The sequence below is a fragment of the Orcinus orca genome, chromosome 18 (assembly GCF_937001465.1).
Source record: "Orcinus orca chromosome 18, mOrcOrc1.1, whole genome shotgun sequence".
NCBI classification, from domain to species: Eukaryota; Metazoa; Chordata; class Mammalia; order Artiodactyla; family Delphinidae; genus Orcinus; species Orcinus orca.
In genome coordinates this window covers 11,432,030-11,448,354 of record NC_064576.1, presented here as the reverse complement: position 1 = coordinate 11,448,354, position 16,325 = coordinate 11,432,030, and the positions used below count along the sequence as shown (strand labels likewise).

The following is a 16,325-nucleotide window of genomic DNA, read 5'->3' as shown; positions in this document are numbered from 1 at the left end:
GGGGCTGGCTACCCAGAAAACCAGGAGAGGCCTTGCAGCCACCTGAGTGGACACGTGGCAGGTCCAGCTTCCCCATGAGTAAGGGGCTCAGCCTGCTCCACATCATATGACTTTACAACTAAAAACTGCCAACCTCAAAAATAAAACGATGTTACCTAGAGGAGAGGAAGGAGACTCCACTAAGCATCCTGGGCACTCAGCTCCCTCCCTGCTGCCTGGCGGGCATCAGCCAGTGTGTACAAAGAGCTTCCTTGAATGGTGGTATCTCTTTGGATTCTCACACATCTAATGAGAACCCCAATTTTAGGGCAAATATTATCCCTGAATTACAGGTTAAGAAAGGTGAATTTACATGGGAGCATCATTAAAAAAAAGAAAAAAAAAAAGGAAAGGTGAATTTTAGGAAGGTTTATGGCTTACTGAAATACCCAGATTAGTGACAGACAGACCTGGGGCTAAAATCTAGACCCAGATGACTACATCTCAGGTCTTGCCACTACCCTATTGTCTAGAACAACTACCATTCTATTCGGTAACAGAGCCTTGAGGAAGGGGTAGGCAAGTGTAGCTTCTTTCATTTTCTAGTTGTCTGTGTATGGTTCTCTACGTCTTCTTTAGAATGCAATTTTAGTTGTTAAAAACACCATACCTTTGTGCGAATACCTAGCGTAGTGAATATGCTTCACGTTAAAACATGTCCATTATTTATATACTTCCAATATCCCAATGAAGTTTCCTTTCAGGACTTGCCTTAGGGAGGCACACGCCTTCATTCACACGTAAGGACTCGCTCGTGCATCAAGGATAATTTCACACAAGCCCCTCTGCGCATTTAAGAGCACCGCCAGGACGGTCTGCTCAGAGCAGCCCTTCAAAGCCTGGGACGCCAGGCAAAGTCCTATCTTACACACAGTGGAGCAGAGGTTATGCTTTGCGGATAAAATGCTAAGCAGATGGGGAAGTCCTGATTGGAGGACTTCTGACATCAGGGGACTTCACGGAACTCCCTTAATTTGTCCTCACTGGATCTCAGGCACACACTCAAGGGTGCTGCTGATGCAAGGTCCATCAAACCCACACCGGACACTCGGCAGGGCCCAGGTTCTGCCAGGCAACCCTGGTAGGAAAAGGCAGAGGTATGGACACAGCAGGACCCATTCAGGTTGTAGGAACCACAGAGTGTGTGCCTAGTAATATGTTAAATGGCATCTGATGATTCTGAGGCCAAAACCCAGCTTTTCTTTTTCTTGAAGGACTTCTGAGTTTTGTTTTTGCATGCAAACATGTCTGCCTCTCTTCTACTCCCTTGACCCACCACCTTGAGCTGTGCCCTTACGACCACAAAGGCAGCTGGTGCCGAGATCTCAAATCCATCCATTTACTCAAAACATATTAAATGCTTACCACGAATTAAGCACTGTTGTAGGAACATCACAAATGCAAAGGTGAATTTTCAAAAAGCTATGGTTTATAATAAAAAAACAACAACTATCGTTTGCCACTCTCACAGAGGTTTTATTTTCTATTTGGGGAGAAAATAATAAAGTCTTATAGTTACAAATAACCATAATAAAGAATGATTTTCAGTGAATGCTAGAGATACGGTATAAATAAATCTCCACTGCTTGCACTGTCTTAAGATTTCATCTTGGCTCAAATCTTCCTCTGTCAATGCCTGTGAGTAGTGTTTAATAACCTAAGACATATACATGAATCACATAGATAAAAGTGTCCCTCTACCCGTCACTGGTTACACATGAGGTCTGTGCTTACCCAATTCCACTCACTGTAGAACCTTCACTGGTCTCTCTGACCTATTTAAAATGTGAGCAAACGTTATTTTTAAAAAGCAAAGAAAATTTGAAAAAGAAAGAGAGTGAGTGAGACAGAAGGGAGGGAGGGAGGAAGGAAAGAAAATGTGATCTGATATGGGGAAAACATGCATACAGTAATGGACTACTAGACTCATCCAGTATCTTTTATTCTACCTGAGAAGAGAATAAAATCTTAGATTCACTTATGAAGGTAATATTTTGTGTGTGTGTGTTTTATTTCATCTAGTTATTTATGTAGGTAATCTTAACTCCCCACTCGATCATAAGTTTTCCTAAGCACTGCATGGTGTTTCTAACAAAAATCATGTCATACATTGCCGGTATGGTGGGGGAGGGGGGGGAAAGAGCTACTTCCCTCACCCGGCTGTCTTGAGGAAAAATGAAGAAAATGTCTAAAGTGCTAGTAAACATAGAAATCAACCTGACAAGTTTTTCCTCTAATGGTGTTCACAAAAGGCACCACAGCTCCCTGAGGTGCCCAGCTGCTGGCGCACCATCACACCGCATTCTGTATGAACGCCCCAGCTCCCTAGGAGAACAAAGAACGCGCATCAATCATGTCCCCTAGAGTTGCATCCCATGGAGCATGGCATGGGCCACCCTCCACTGAAGAACGGGCCTCCCTGCTTGCACAGAGCACAGGGACCCAGAGGTACACCCGTGGGCAGGGAGGAAGACCAGAGTACCCACCTGGGTGCCACATCAGCTGAACCTTGCTGGTTACGGCCAGACTGTCCTCCTACCCTACAAGGCTGCTACCTTCATTTAGAAAGGATGGCACAAATCAAAGTTAATTACGGTTCTTCAATATATTTCTGTATTTTCTGATTGAGAATCTGATATAGAAGCTGAGTTTGAAAAGCAATTTTCCCCTTCACCAAAGGAACACTGAATTGGCATACTTCCAAGGCTGATATTCCTTTAAAGTGGGTGAGCTGAACACAAAGGTTTTAACAAATTAAGGAACAAATGTAACAGTCAAGGTAATAATAATGACCAAGGTTCCTAAATCACTTCTTTTCCTGCTGCATTTCTAACAAGAAAGGTTACAATATATACCTTCCAAGGGCCTAAGGATCCATGTCAAGCTTACATTAAATGTTCAAAATAGTCATTTGAGGAGCTATACCCATAACTTACTTCTTATTTCAGTTTGATTTTATATATCATTTAAATTCATTAGACCTGGTAGTTGGGCTGAACATTTTCACGTCTATTAATCTTCTGAATTTCTATCCAACTATTATTCAGTGCTCACACATGTCAGTTCACCTTTCCTGTGGGCCCTCCACAGTCACCCACACTCCACGCTGCCTACCCAGCACTCCACCTGTGGGATGACAAACACAGCAACGTCCCTTCTCCCAGCGCCACCTTCCATCCCTCCAGCTCCCCTGCACCAGGCACTTCAGCTTGTTCATCCTCAGGGTCCTCCCGTGTCTTCTCCTCCCCATCCAACATCCACCTCTGAACACTCCCCAGCAGCCGAGAGTCCTGAGGACTCAGCTTCCGCGTTTTTGGGTCCCGCAGCTCCACGCCCACCCCTTTGCCATCTTAACCCCCATCCTTTGTTTTCTTTTCTCTGTTCTTAAGCTGTTAACATTCCCAACAAGGCTGATTTCATCAAAATCTTAGGTGGAAGGAGCCCGCTCTTGGTTGGTGATTCATACATTCTCACTCTCTCTTTCTCTCACTCACTCCTTCCATTCAATGAGCACTTCTTGAATTCCTACTCTGTGCCATGTGTCCTGTGTGCTCGGGAAACATCAGTGAATACGACTGAGATCCCCACCCTCACGGGGTTCACATGAATAAACAACAAACATGTGAGTATCTTAGAAGCAGGTAAGTAATATGCTGAGGAAGAAAGAAAACAGAGCAAGGTAAAGAGGACCTGGAACGCCAAGAGGGTGAAGGGCATGGCAGCAGGCAAGGGCCTCACGGAGAAGTAAGAACTGGAGAAAGGCCTGCAGTGAGTGAGTGAGAGCTGGATAAAGAACTCTCTGGAAAGAGGAACAGCCTGAGAAGAGGCCCTGGGGCAGGAGGCTGCCTGGAGTGACAGAGGAGCCCCACAGAGGCCAGTATGGCTGCAGCAGAGAGTGGGAAGGCGACTGGTCAGAGAGGTGTGGTGGACAAGAGCACGGCCACAGTAAGACTTCCCTGGGTGAGGTCATCGGACCTACCTTGAAACTTAGTTTTTAAAAGATCACTCTGGCTACTCTGTTAGCATAGACAGGAGGAAGGGCAAGGATAGGATCTGGAAGACCTGATAGGATTAACCAAGGTAAGAAGGGATGAGGGCGGTGGCCACAGTTACAGCAGTAGGGGTACTGACTGATGACTCTTACTGTTACGCCCTCCCCATCCCAAGCCCCGTAGCCTGCTTTCCAAACCCTCCTGACTCGCCCCCAGGCTGCTCTTCACCTGGGCCAACCTGACATTAGCTCCCTCAGCCCAATCCGCCTCTAAATTTCTCAAATACCCAATCCTCTCCTTCCCATTCAGAGGCAGAACTCTCTCTCCTTCCTGAACTCTTCCTGCAGAGACCCTTCATTCCATCCCCACAGGGCCTCCTAAAGAGCCTTGCTTCAGAACGCACCCCCAGAGCTTGCATCTTCAATCTCTTCCTCATTCCTGGACTTCCCTTCCTAGCTCATTCTCTCAGTCCTGATAAAACCTCCTGTTATTGCTCTGACTTACGATGATCCCTTCTCTCTGCTACCATTTAACGCTAACCTCTGTGCCCCACGCACTCGCTTCTTCAGCCCTCGCAAGAAACGACCATCACAGGCAATGATGCCCTAGCTATCAACTCCGAGGACCATTCTCCCACGCCAGTAGCAGGAGCGCATGACGGTCTGCTCTTTTTGCCTGCCTTCTTCAAAACGCCTCTCACTCCCTTCCAGGGCCCCACAGTTTCCTGGTCCTTTTCCCACTTTCTGTATCTGATTCCCACCCCCGCTTCCTCCTAGGTGAAGGTGTTCCCCAAGACTCAGTCCCCTGGAGGGCACTCTCATGCTCTCGGTCCCTGTGGCCGCTGTCTCACATTTCTGCGGGTGAGCCCAGATTGATAACCCTGGCTTCTCTCTTAGGCTGGACTTCTGCATTTCCAACCACTTTAAGGGCTCAGCACCTGGACGCCCCACTATCTCAATGTTCCAAGAATAAATTCCCATGGGATTCAATTTGTCATGACAGTGGTCACATTCTCCTTCTTATTATTAATATTAATTTAATATCTTCTCTCCTAAGTTTTGAGCAATTCGAAAGCAGGAACCCTGTCTGAGCTCTTTGCACAAAGAGTATAACTCTAAACTATATGCTAAATAAACACACTCTTCAACTCAGCTGATCAGTGCTATCCAAAAAATAAGCTTTTCTTTTTAAGACATACTTGATGATTAAAAAAAAAAAAAAAATGACCTGTCACTGTTTTCTGTAAAAGGCAGAATTCTTGACCTGGAATTAAAATCCTCATCTCCTGAAGGTCTGGACAACGTCAATTTGGAAGCATTATTTATCCAGATTTTTCAGGTAGGTTCAATCCTAGACATGAACTAATAACCCAAAACCCACAATGTTCACAGAAACTGACATTGTTGGCCACTGAATGCAGACCGATAAAAATTTTGAGGAACTTTATCAAAAGAACACTTTCCAATAAAAAGCCCAAAACAAAGTATTGAGATTATTTTTTGGCAGCATATAATAAACAGCAAGGACAAAACACTGTGAAAAAAAAAAATTCTTTCTTTTCAAAAGGACAGATGGGAAATGAGATGAGGGACTTCCAGCCCCTTTGTAAGTAGTGGGGCCTGGTTTCCTTTTCAGGTCAGTGGTTTGTAGATCATTATCAGTCTCATGTAAGCAGAAGAGGAAAAGAAACAGAAGAAAAATAAAAATCAGGATGTTATTTAAAGGGAAATGGATTGACCACATTTTTCGATACAATGCTGAGAACACTCTAGGATTCTCCTGTAACTAAACTTTTCCAAAAGTGAAAATTTCTAGAGTTGCCGATTATTAATAATTTTCCCATCTTTTAAATTCTCTTGCTAAAGAGATTTGACATTGATGATACACCATGAAATGTCAATAGCAAGAACACCTGAGAGACACTCCTTGCCCTGACTTCTCACACAACTTCCAGGAAGACAACAATTTCACGTCTGTACAGCACAGAAAACCCGTAACATCCTGCTCTTTTTTCTTCATTGTGGTATAATGTCCACAACATAAAACGTACATGTCAACCACTGTTAAGAGTACAATTCAGTAGCGTTAAGAATATCCTCATTACTGTACAGCTGTCACCACCATCCATGCGTAGAACTCTTTTCATCTTGCAAAACTGAAATCTGTAGCCATTAAATAATTAACTCTCCATCCCCCCTCCTCCATCTCCTGGCAACCACCATTCCACTTTCTGTCTGGATAAATTTGACTATTCTAGGTATCTCATGCAAGTGGGATACAATATTTGTCCTTTTTTGACTCATTTCAATTAGCGTAATGTCCTCCAAGTTCATCCATGTACAATATCTGTCCTTTTCTGACTCATTTCAATTAGCGTAATGTCCTCCAAGTTCATCCATGTTGCAGCATGTATCAGAACTTCCTTCCTTTTTAAGGCTGAATAATATTCCATTGTGCATATACACAATTTGTTTATCCATTTGCCCATTGATGGACACTTGAGTTTTTTCTTCCTTTGGGCTATTGTGAATAATCCCATTAGGAACATGGATGTACAAATATCTCTTTGAGTCTCTGCTTTCAATTCTTTTGGGTATATCCCCAGAAGTGGAATATGACATTCTCTCTTTATTTCTTTCATACAAACTCTATGCCTTGTTAGTTTATATCAGACACCAAAGTCTAATGTTTGTGAAATATAAATGGTATCCATAAATTGCCTCCCGACGTCCTTTTTTACTGTTTACTACCTTTTCCATATTCTATCACTTTATAAAATTGCACAAACATTAGTAAGCTGTGTAACAAGCCAGGATACAAGGAGCTCAAAAGCCAGCTATAGAGTCAGTGGATTGATGCCAGCAGTTAAGAATGTCACCACCAACAGTATCATCCAGTAAAAGGCTTCCACCTGAAGGAGGAGAACCTTGATTGGAAATCAACGGCCAGACTCACATGGAATTCTGTGTCTCTGACAGGAAAGGGAGGAGCCCTGGGCATTATTTACAGTTATGCTTAGATCTGTCATTTCTTAAGCAATAAGTCAACTTACCTTTCTTTTTTCTTTTTTTTTTGGCCTCACCACACAGCATGTGGGATCTCAGTTCCCCAACCAGGGATCGAACCCATGCCCCCTGCATTGGAAGTGCAGAGTCTTAACCACTGGACCATCAGGGAAGTCCCTCAACTTACCTTCCTTGATCTAAAACATTTTAATCTTAAAGGTTATCATCTCTGTCTAATTGCCTGTTAAAGTTTACCTATTATTTACCCACGGAAAAGTAAGTTCTCAGAGTTTTGCCAAGTAAACTTGAAGAGGCCACAAAACTTTAAGAACAATAAAGGTCCATTAGTCACCAGAAAGTGTGCTTCTTTTATGACTCTGTTTCGCTTCCATTTTATTTTTTTACTTTTATTTTTTTGCGGTACGCGGGCCTCTCACTGTTGTGGCCTCTCCCGCTGCGGAGCACAGGCTCCGGACGCGCAGCCTCAGCGGCCACGGCTCACGGGCCCAGCTGCTCCGCGGCATGTGGGATCTTCCCGGACTGGGGCACGAACCCGTGTCCCCTGCATCGGCAGGCGGACTCTCAACCACTGCGCCATCAGGGAAGCCCCCATTTTATTTTTATTTCAAAAATTACCTAATTTTCCACCAGACCAAATCATTGGCGCAGCAAAAAGTTTTACAATTCTAGTCACTGGCATTTCCACATGTGCTCACTGGTATTCATAGTCCCTTCATGAATCAAAGAAAACTAACTAATTAATGTTCATAATAAGTTTACAGATTTTATATGAAGCCAGAAGCACCCAAGCCTGGCATCCAGTGTACAGAGGTCATGTGGATGTGGAGGTGGATGGGTGGGGAGGGAGGTGACAGAGGCACCAGCACAGTCCCGTCCTCAGGGCCACAGCACGGGTGGGGACACTTGAACACAAAAACCGTGAGAAGCCATTACTGAAAAGCTCTAGACAACGCACTCAGGTATTCATGTAACAATGTAGACAGTAAGTATTAGAGGAACTAAGAGAATGGGGAAAAAATTACTGTGGATTTGAACAACTTCAGAAGACAGGGGATTTGAAGTGGCCTCAGAGGGTGAGAAGGTTCTAGAAGGATGGGAAAGAAGAGATGATATTGCCGGAAAGGAGAACCATAAAGCCAGGGCAGAGACAGAACAGAACGACCCCAAAGCGCCAGGGTATGATTCTGAAAAAAAACAAGCGTAGTCTATATGAGCCACGGTAGTCCTACCCCAATCTTGGCAGATAAAACTTCACTTCATAAATATTCTGACAGCTGAGAACTGTCCTTTTGCCTTTTTAAAATTCACATTGACTCTGTCTCTCGGGTTTTTTTGTTTTAAACACTCTTCTCCCACCTTAGACAAGTACACCCAACGACAAACCTTATCTCCATAAGGCTCATTTTCAGAGAACTCAGACGTTCTTAGGGGCTGACCAATACCAACACAGGTCTACTTGTGACCTGTACAAATGTATCATCACTATGCACACCTATAGTTTAGTAAATTGTCATTTTGAATATAGTTGACAGGACTTCACACCAAATTCTATTATCCTAACAGGTAACTAATATTGTTTAACTAGTAAATATAGGATTGCAAATCAACCCCACTATGCATTTTGCTCACTAACTGACCCACTTCCTAACCAACTTGCTACCATTTTTCCATACGAAGTAAAATACTTTCCCCTGATCTAATCTGTTCCCTCTGCCTCTAATAATACAATAATAATTCTGCTCCCATTCTGCCTAAAAATGCAGGGACAGACAGAAGGAATCTGTGACATCACTAAGACATTTGGCTCATTCCACTAACTAGACAGCTATTAAAATCATCAAGACAATTTAGCAAGAAAGCATATAACCTTACTGGATTAGAATACAGGAGTCTCCTAGAAAAAAATAACTATCCAAACTTCACTGTGCCCCATCACAATTACTGTGATGGGGATGAAAGCTGAAATTCAAGCTCCTTAATCTTTGAAAAAACTTCCCCCAAGCAGAACTTAACACTGTTCATTCAATCTTGGCCAGCAGAATGTCAGTGAGTTCTCTGCTGTTCCTAGAATATTTGTGTCTGGTATCCCCAGAGAAGTTGTTATAGGCAAAAGGGACAAAGGAGTTTTTCTCAAAGTTTCAATCATCTGTTTCTACAAATGCTTAAACATCCAGGTTCCTTGTCTGTGAGATAAAAGATGAAATTAAATTAAGTGTATATTATTTATGTGGTTTGTTTGCTTCTTAAGCAGTTTTATCTCAGGTTTGCAAATACAATTTTGCATTCCAGGCTGCAAAACTCGAAATAACTTTGTTACTCTAACTGATACCAAGAAGAATACATACTTCACGCTCAGAGAAACTTGAGGTTCAACCTTTAGCTTCCTCAGAGCACACGACAGGAAAAATACATCAACATGGAGTATAATTTGTAATCATCTGATTTAACTTCTCATGCTAACAAATGATGCTAACAAAAGGCATCATTCTGAGGTTTCCATTTATTCATCCCTTAGCTAGGTAATCTACTCTTGTAATGAAGTTTTCAAGGCATCATATTTGGGGGCGTGATCTGAAACCATTTATGAGCAGAACGTACTTTGGCAGCAGCATCCCACTAATAGTCAATTTCATTTCCGTGGCATTCCTTATTTTTCAGGAAAGAACTAAAGAATAATCATTTTACCCACAGTTAGAAAAAGTGAACATTTGTGAAAATTCTCACCTTTGTTGTAAACTGGAAGCTTTTAAATTTGGTGGGAAAAAAAAAACTTCAAGGAACATAATTTAACAATTGTTATTAACATCGAAATTTCTAAAGACAATTCGGTTCATAAAGAACTGTATATATAGCAGGTTATGTTCTGGGGAGTGGGATTAAAAAGAAGGTGGTAGGGAAGGCTTTTATTGTCAAGTGTTTCAATAATGCCAGTTTGTTTGTTACAAGTATGTACTAGTTTTTAAAATTAAACAACAAAGAATCAAGGAAGCTTTAAAAAAAATAATAAGGCAGTTTAATTCACAAAAGACAGGTCTTGGATGGTAACAGCATCAGGTAGAGAAGAAGGAAGTGCCAAGATTAAGTCCCAGGAGATCAAGGGCAATAACTGGAATCTCCAGTAGACAAAGATGACTCCAGGTTGCCAGGCATCTAACGGTACTGGGGTTCTATCACTCCTCAGTGGCTCAAAGCTCTTGTGGGTCACTCAGCCACAGGCCATAGTCTGAAAGGCTTCAAGCAACAATCTAGAGCAGCTCACAGCAGAAGCTGTGCTGAGTCCCCTGCTGGCAGCTACTGAGCTCCCAGGAACAGCACCTGTCACTGCATCAGTGAGGTAAATGTTAGGACATTCCTCGATGTCAGAACCCCCAAACTCTTCTCTATGAGCCCACACACAGTTCAGGGCCTCTCTCAAGGCAGTCTCCCAAAGTGACATCCTAAAAGGATGCATGGCAAAATCCTCCACTGCTTCCGAGCAAATCCCATCCTTAAGACTCTAAGGCACTTGGCAAAACCCCTAAACACCTCTTCAAACAAATTTCCTAAGACATAGGAGACACTTGTGTCTACAGAATTAGCCCAGAGTATAGCACTTCTATTCAAGATAAAAGATACACACTTGAAAAAATATTTGTGTCATATACGTATGCGTGTTTATGCATATGTGTATGCATGTATTTGCATGTACACACATACACATATGTATACATATGTAACATATATTCAGATCTGCGTGTGTACACACATACACCCACATATATACACATATATATGCAAAAATAATTCCACACGGCTCTATTTACACACACTTAGAAGTTACCTACCTGAAAGTCATCATAAGGGAAGAGCAGCATCTCCCTTAAACAGTCGTTCAGGATCTGTGTCTTCTTCTGGACGATGACATTTTCATAGTCGAGTGGCTCAATCAGCTTTGGTTTGGCCTAGAAGGTGAAAAGATAAGCAATTGGAACACTCTTATAAGATAAAAGTAACTTCTTAAGACTAAAGAACTTCATACATCCTACTCTACATGTTTTTGTACTTTCCAACTTTTCTACAATGAGAGTGTATCAGTTTTGCTATCAGGAAGAATCTGAAACAAGAGAAACAAGTTGTCTTCAAAGGAAAGAAAACACTTCATGGTCCTCATGCTTGTTTGGTTATTTAAACACAAAGGAGGCTATGGAGTCTGGTGGAACTTCCAGTCACGTCTTGGGTCACCCCTGGCTAGGTCAGTCCCCTTCTAAGCCTTAAGCTTTGCCAGAACTGCCCTGCTTGGAGGTCCAGCCATGGTCTGGCAATGAAGGCCACCAGCTCCAGCCGTGACCATCTCTTCTTGGCCCTAGGCTTAAAGCAATCCCCAGAGCTCACTATTTTATATAAAACTCTATGGAACTCATCTCTGAGTCTCAAAATATCCCTGTCTAACCTGAACTATCTATACACTTACATATACAACACCTAAACATAGAGAAATGTGAGCTGGACCAAAATCAGGCAAGCAAGGGAAAAAAGTACTTCAACCAGGGCTTGTGGGTGACCCCCAGGGGGTAGGGATGATCATCCCTGGAATGCACTAATCCAAAGAAAGAGGCAACGAGCAACTGGGAAAGAAAAGAGAGAATATGCCTTTTCTAGCTATTTCCAAACTTATTCTCAGTAAAAATCTCAGCTAGTTTTAGTCATTGCCACAGTGTTCAGTGATCACTTCCCACATGCAAGGCACTAACTGGGCTAAGTCAAGGATAAAGATATATATTCAACTAACTATAGCACGGTATGCCAAGTGCTTAAAAAGGCACACGTGCGCGTGTGCGCACACACACACACACACACACACACACACACATCAGAAGTAAATTCATTATATCAATAAATTCATTACTGCAAGATTATTTTTGAAACTATTAATAAAAAACATCTGATAACACAATTTCAACAAATGCTCTATATATTAAAATGACAATTCATATACAGATAATAAATATAATAAAGACATCGGGTATGTGCCATCTAAATTAGGAATTGTAACTGAGACTTCTTTGTGTTCCCCAAATCTGTCTCTTTTCCTTCCAAATAGAACTGGACTACATTTCCCAGCCTCCCCATGGTTAGTGTGGTCATGTGACTGTCTTCTGGCCAATAGCATGTCAGTGGAAGGGACGTGGTCGCTGCCAAGCCTGGCTCATAAAAGCCTCTGCTATAGACTGAATGCTTGTGCCCTGAAAACTCATATGTTGAAACCCAATCCTGAAAAATAATGGGATTAGGAAATGAGGCTTTGGGGAGGTGATCAGGTAATGAGGGTGAAACCCTCATGAATGGGATTAGTGTCCTTATAAGAGAGACCTCCAAGAGCTCTCTCGTCCCTTCCACCATGCAAGCGCACAGCAAGAAGACAGCATCCATGAACCAGGAAGTGGACCCTCACCAAACACTGAATCTGCCAGTGCCTTGATCTTAGACTTTTCAGTCTCCAGAACTGTGAGAAATAAATATCTGTTGTTTAAGCCCCACTCTGTTGATATTACAGCTGCCCAAGCTAGCTGAGATGGCCTCTCTCCCCTGTTCTCTCCCTATTCCCCTCTGCCAGCAGCATGCACAGGATCCAGCACTGGACTCAGGAGGCCTGAGGAAAGGGTGAAGCCCCAAGACGAAAGGAGTTTGGATGCTGAATCACCTTGCTGAAGGCTGTCTGCTTGAAACAGGCACTGAGATAGCCTGAGAACAAGAACTAAAGCATCTACTGTGTTATGCCAATGAGGTTCTCAAGTTTCTTAATGAAGCAGTCAGCTTGCTCTGCCTAATATAAGAATAAAATGTTCATATTTAACTTCAATTACTTGATTTAAGTAGACTCTACATGACGTCATGATATGCTGAGGAAAAAACACAGTGCTCAGACATGTGCACAATTATTATAATTGGGTAATAGTACATGTTTATGGACGGAGATTGAAAATATATATACACAATCAAAAAAATTAAAGCTATCTTGTGAAAGTGTAGGTAATTTCTTCCTCTAAAATATTTGTAATGTTAAAATGTTTTTACATTCAAAAGAGGCCAAATAAAAGATTTACACAAGTAATTATTTTTAAGTAAGAACTGACACAAAATAAAAGTATTCTCCAAAATATTTTAATTCAACTTAAATCATTTCTTCCTTTATTTTATTTTGTTATGTTGTATATAGTAATCAATCTACAGGTGCTTTTGGCAAAATGGATCAATGTCACAATCAGTAACATTTTCTTTAGGAACCATGACTATATTCCTAATAAAATCCAAAAAGGCACAGAGCTTTCTACAGTGACAGAGCTCAGGATTCTGACAGCTAAACTTCCATTACAAGGAGGTCAGAAGGAGAAAGACTGCAGGATGGAACAGACATTGTGCTCCCCCCCTGCCCTATATGTGCCCAGCACATGACTGCAGCCAGCGAAGTCCAGAGCGGGTGACCTAGTTTTGCAGCCCTGGGCACCTCCACAGGCACTAGCTGGCCCAGGGGAATCCTCAGCTGGGTACCTCCCCTTCCAGCCCCTCAGAACAGATCATCAGCTCCACTCCCTCCAGGCCACAGGGTAAGGTCAGACTGCTTTCTCAGAAAACTGCCGCAGTGTTAGCCCTGGTTAGCAGAGGGTGCTGCGGGGACACTGCTTAGAAAGGGGCTTTTCTCAGGCTCCAGTGTTCTGGAATTGTTCCTTGGTTTTTGGGCTTTTGCTTTGTTCCTATAGCCCAGCAGCCACTGGGGGCTTTCTGGGAGAGACCCAGTGGCGCACACCCTCCAGAAGTTGCACAGGCACCCCAGCAGGTGGTTCCCAGCCTCTAGCCCGCAGATCCTCAGCAGACTGACTTCTCCACTGTCCAGAGACCAGGGCCACACTCCCTCCACCTAGGCCTGAATCTTAGCCTTGGGTGCAGGTTTGGGGGGTGGGGTGGGGCAGGCGGGGGTTGGGGGGCTCTTCCCAGTTTGTGCTTTCCTTGGGTCTCTGCTCCCTGGATAGACTAGGCTTGTATTCTTAGAGCAGGGGATGGCAAATGTTTTCTGTGAAGAGCCGGAGAGCAAATATTTTGGCTAACTTACAGTTTCTGTCATAACTAGTAAACTCTGCTGTTGCAGAGCAAAAGGAGCCACAGTCAACAAATGGGCACAGCAGTGTTACAATCAAACTCTATTTACAAAAACAGGCAACCCAGTGGTGTACGTCAACATCTCAACAAAACTGGCATGGCAGGGGGAGGGGCAGTACAACAGCCAGATTTGGCCCATGGGCCATAGTTTGCTGATCCATGCTTTAGTTACCCTTACTCCCTAGTAGTTGATCCCCTTTTACCAATTTAATAATTCTCTATATTAATTTTCCATGTTCAATCAACTGATGTGTTTTCTGCGTCTGGACTGATACAGACAATGTTTACAGCTTAAGTGCATTTAATGACACTTCTCACCATTTGACTGAACTTGGATTTCTTAAATGTTTAGTAAATGAAAACAACTAACATATTCATAAATCAGTTTTGCTATTTAGCATACCAAATAACGCTTTTGTTAATTAGATGAATTACTGTTTTCCCCTGAAGGTATCTTGGCAGTATTTTATGTAACATTGTAGGTATTAGGATTACCTTGCTTTTGTGGGCCACTGTTAATTTTTGAGGTGTTTTCACACAGATGATCACACTTAATCCACTGTTAAATTAACTAGACAAGGAGGCCATCAGTCTGAGGTGGCAGTCTATGTAAGCAAACTGAAATGTAAGCCTGTAAATGCCTCAAGGTTAATGAAATCAAAACACTAAGGACAACCTAGCACAGCCAACTAGGCTTCACGCTAGTGCCAATCAATTATTCCTTTCTTTGCTTCTGCACTTTTCTTTATGTAAATCTCTCGCCAGCTCCTATCATCAGAGTGTTCCCAACCACTGGGAATTGGGTGTTGCCCAATTTGAATCGATTTTTGCTCAAATAAACTCTTGAAATGTTTAATATGCCTCAGTTTATCTTTTAACGCCACTAAAAGGTAGGCATGGAAACATCACTCCATTTGACTGAGGCTGGAAACTGAGGATCACAAATTGAGCTGATTGCCTGAGCGTCCCAAGTAGCCGGCAGACGGGACTAGAACCCAGTCTTCTATCAGTCAGAACCCTTCCTTCTCCAGGCTTCCTTGTTAAGGGTCTGTGCTCACCAATGCTCAACTATGGCACGTCTGTGGAGAGCTTATAAGCCAGCGTTTCTGTTAAAGACTGATGATGCATGTTAACCAGGAAAGCCCACAGAAGAATGGCATAAGGGAAATCTCAGGGAAGAATGAGAAATACAGGAAATCTCAGAGAAGAATAACACGTCTTCTCTGGTCTTCGGGACTCCAGGACTGGGAAGATTTGAAACTTGTGCAAATCCTTATGTTGCTCAACGAAGTAACTCCCGGAGACCTGACTGGGCAGAGGTCTTCGGCAGCTGCAGGGAGCACGGTCCCTGACAGGACCGCTGACTCCAAGGAAAAGGGGCCAATGGAGAGCAACTCACCTGCTACCTAAGTTAAGAACAAGGCAAAAAGCTCTTGCTTCAAACACAAATAACTGGCACAATGTGGATTCTACATGTGGATTTTAGGAGGAAAAAAGAAAGAAACTATCCGAGGAGAAAGGCTGAGAAGGGAGACTGACTGGTGAAGAAAGAAAAGAAAAGAGACAAGAAGGAGATGGGGGAGAGAAAGAGACAAAAGTGACAGACACCTAGGCGTGGCGGAGGTAGAAGATGCAGGGATGGAGGAAACATAAGGGCAAGATAAAGAAGACAGAAAGAAATGACAGAAGAGAGGGGCTTGGGAGGCTTGAGGCAGACCTATCTACCAAACTGTGGGTCAAGAGCACAATCGCCTATTTTCCACTCTTTCTTTAAACTGATGATTCACTGGTTACAGCTGTTCAGTGTTCTTCAGCTCCACTAAGCTTTTCCAGCTGGTCACAAGTGTGGGGGACAGCCCACTAGTGTAGGAAACTGGCCTGCAGCATCACTGCTAACAGGAATGTACACTAACAGCAAAGTGAAATTAGGTTAATTATCAGACTGCCAGTCCCCTAGTCCTGGTTCAGAAGAAAGAGGTTTTATTAGCACAGAGCTGGCACATGGCCTTGGCTTTAAAGCCATCTCAACACACCTAAGTTCAATGCTTCTCCTGGTGACATAACTCCAAGAGTGTTGGGCTGCACCCCAGAGTCCTGCAATCCTTGCAACTGCCCGGCCATGAGGCCAGAGGAA

At 43.0% G+C, this 16,325-nt stretch overlaps 1 protein-coding gene across 33 annotated transcripts in view; it reads right to left on the bottom strand.

Annotated features, from left to right (window-relative positions):
* DOCK9 (dedicator of cytokinesis 9) overlaps positions 1–16,325 on the bottom strand; it is a 352,709-nt gene that overhangs the window by 141,241 nt on the left and 195,143 nt on the right. For all 33 annotated transcript variants that reach the window (XR_004485275.2, XR_004485276.2, XR_004485277.2 and 30 more), the window contains one exon: positions 10,882–10,998. Coding sequence is in view for 28 of the 33 variants with exons in the window: in XM_033435182.2 (XP_033291073.2) it covers positions 10,882–10,998 (117 nt within the window). In the remaining 5 variants the exon portion in view is untranslated. The remainder of the gene's footprint in view (positions 1–10,881; positions 10,999–16,325) is intronic.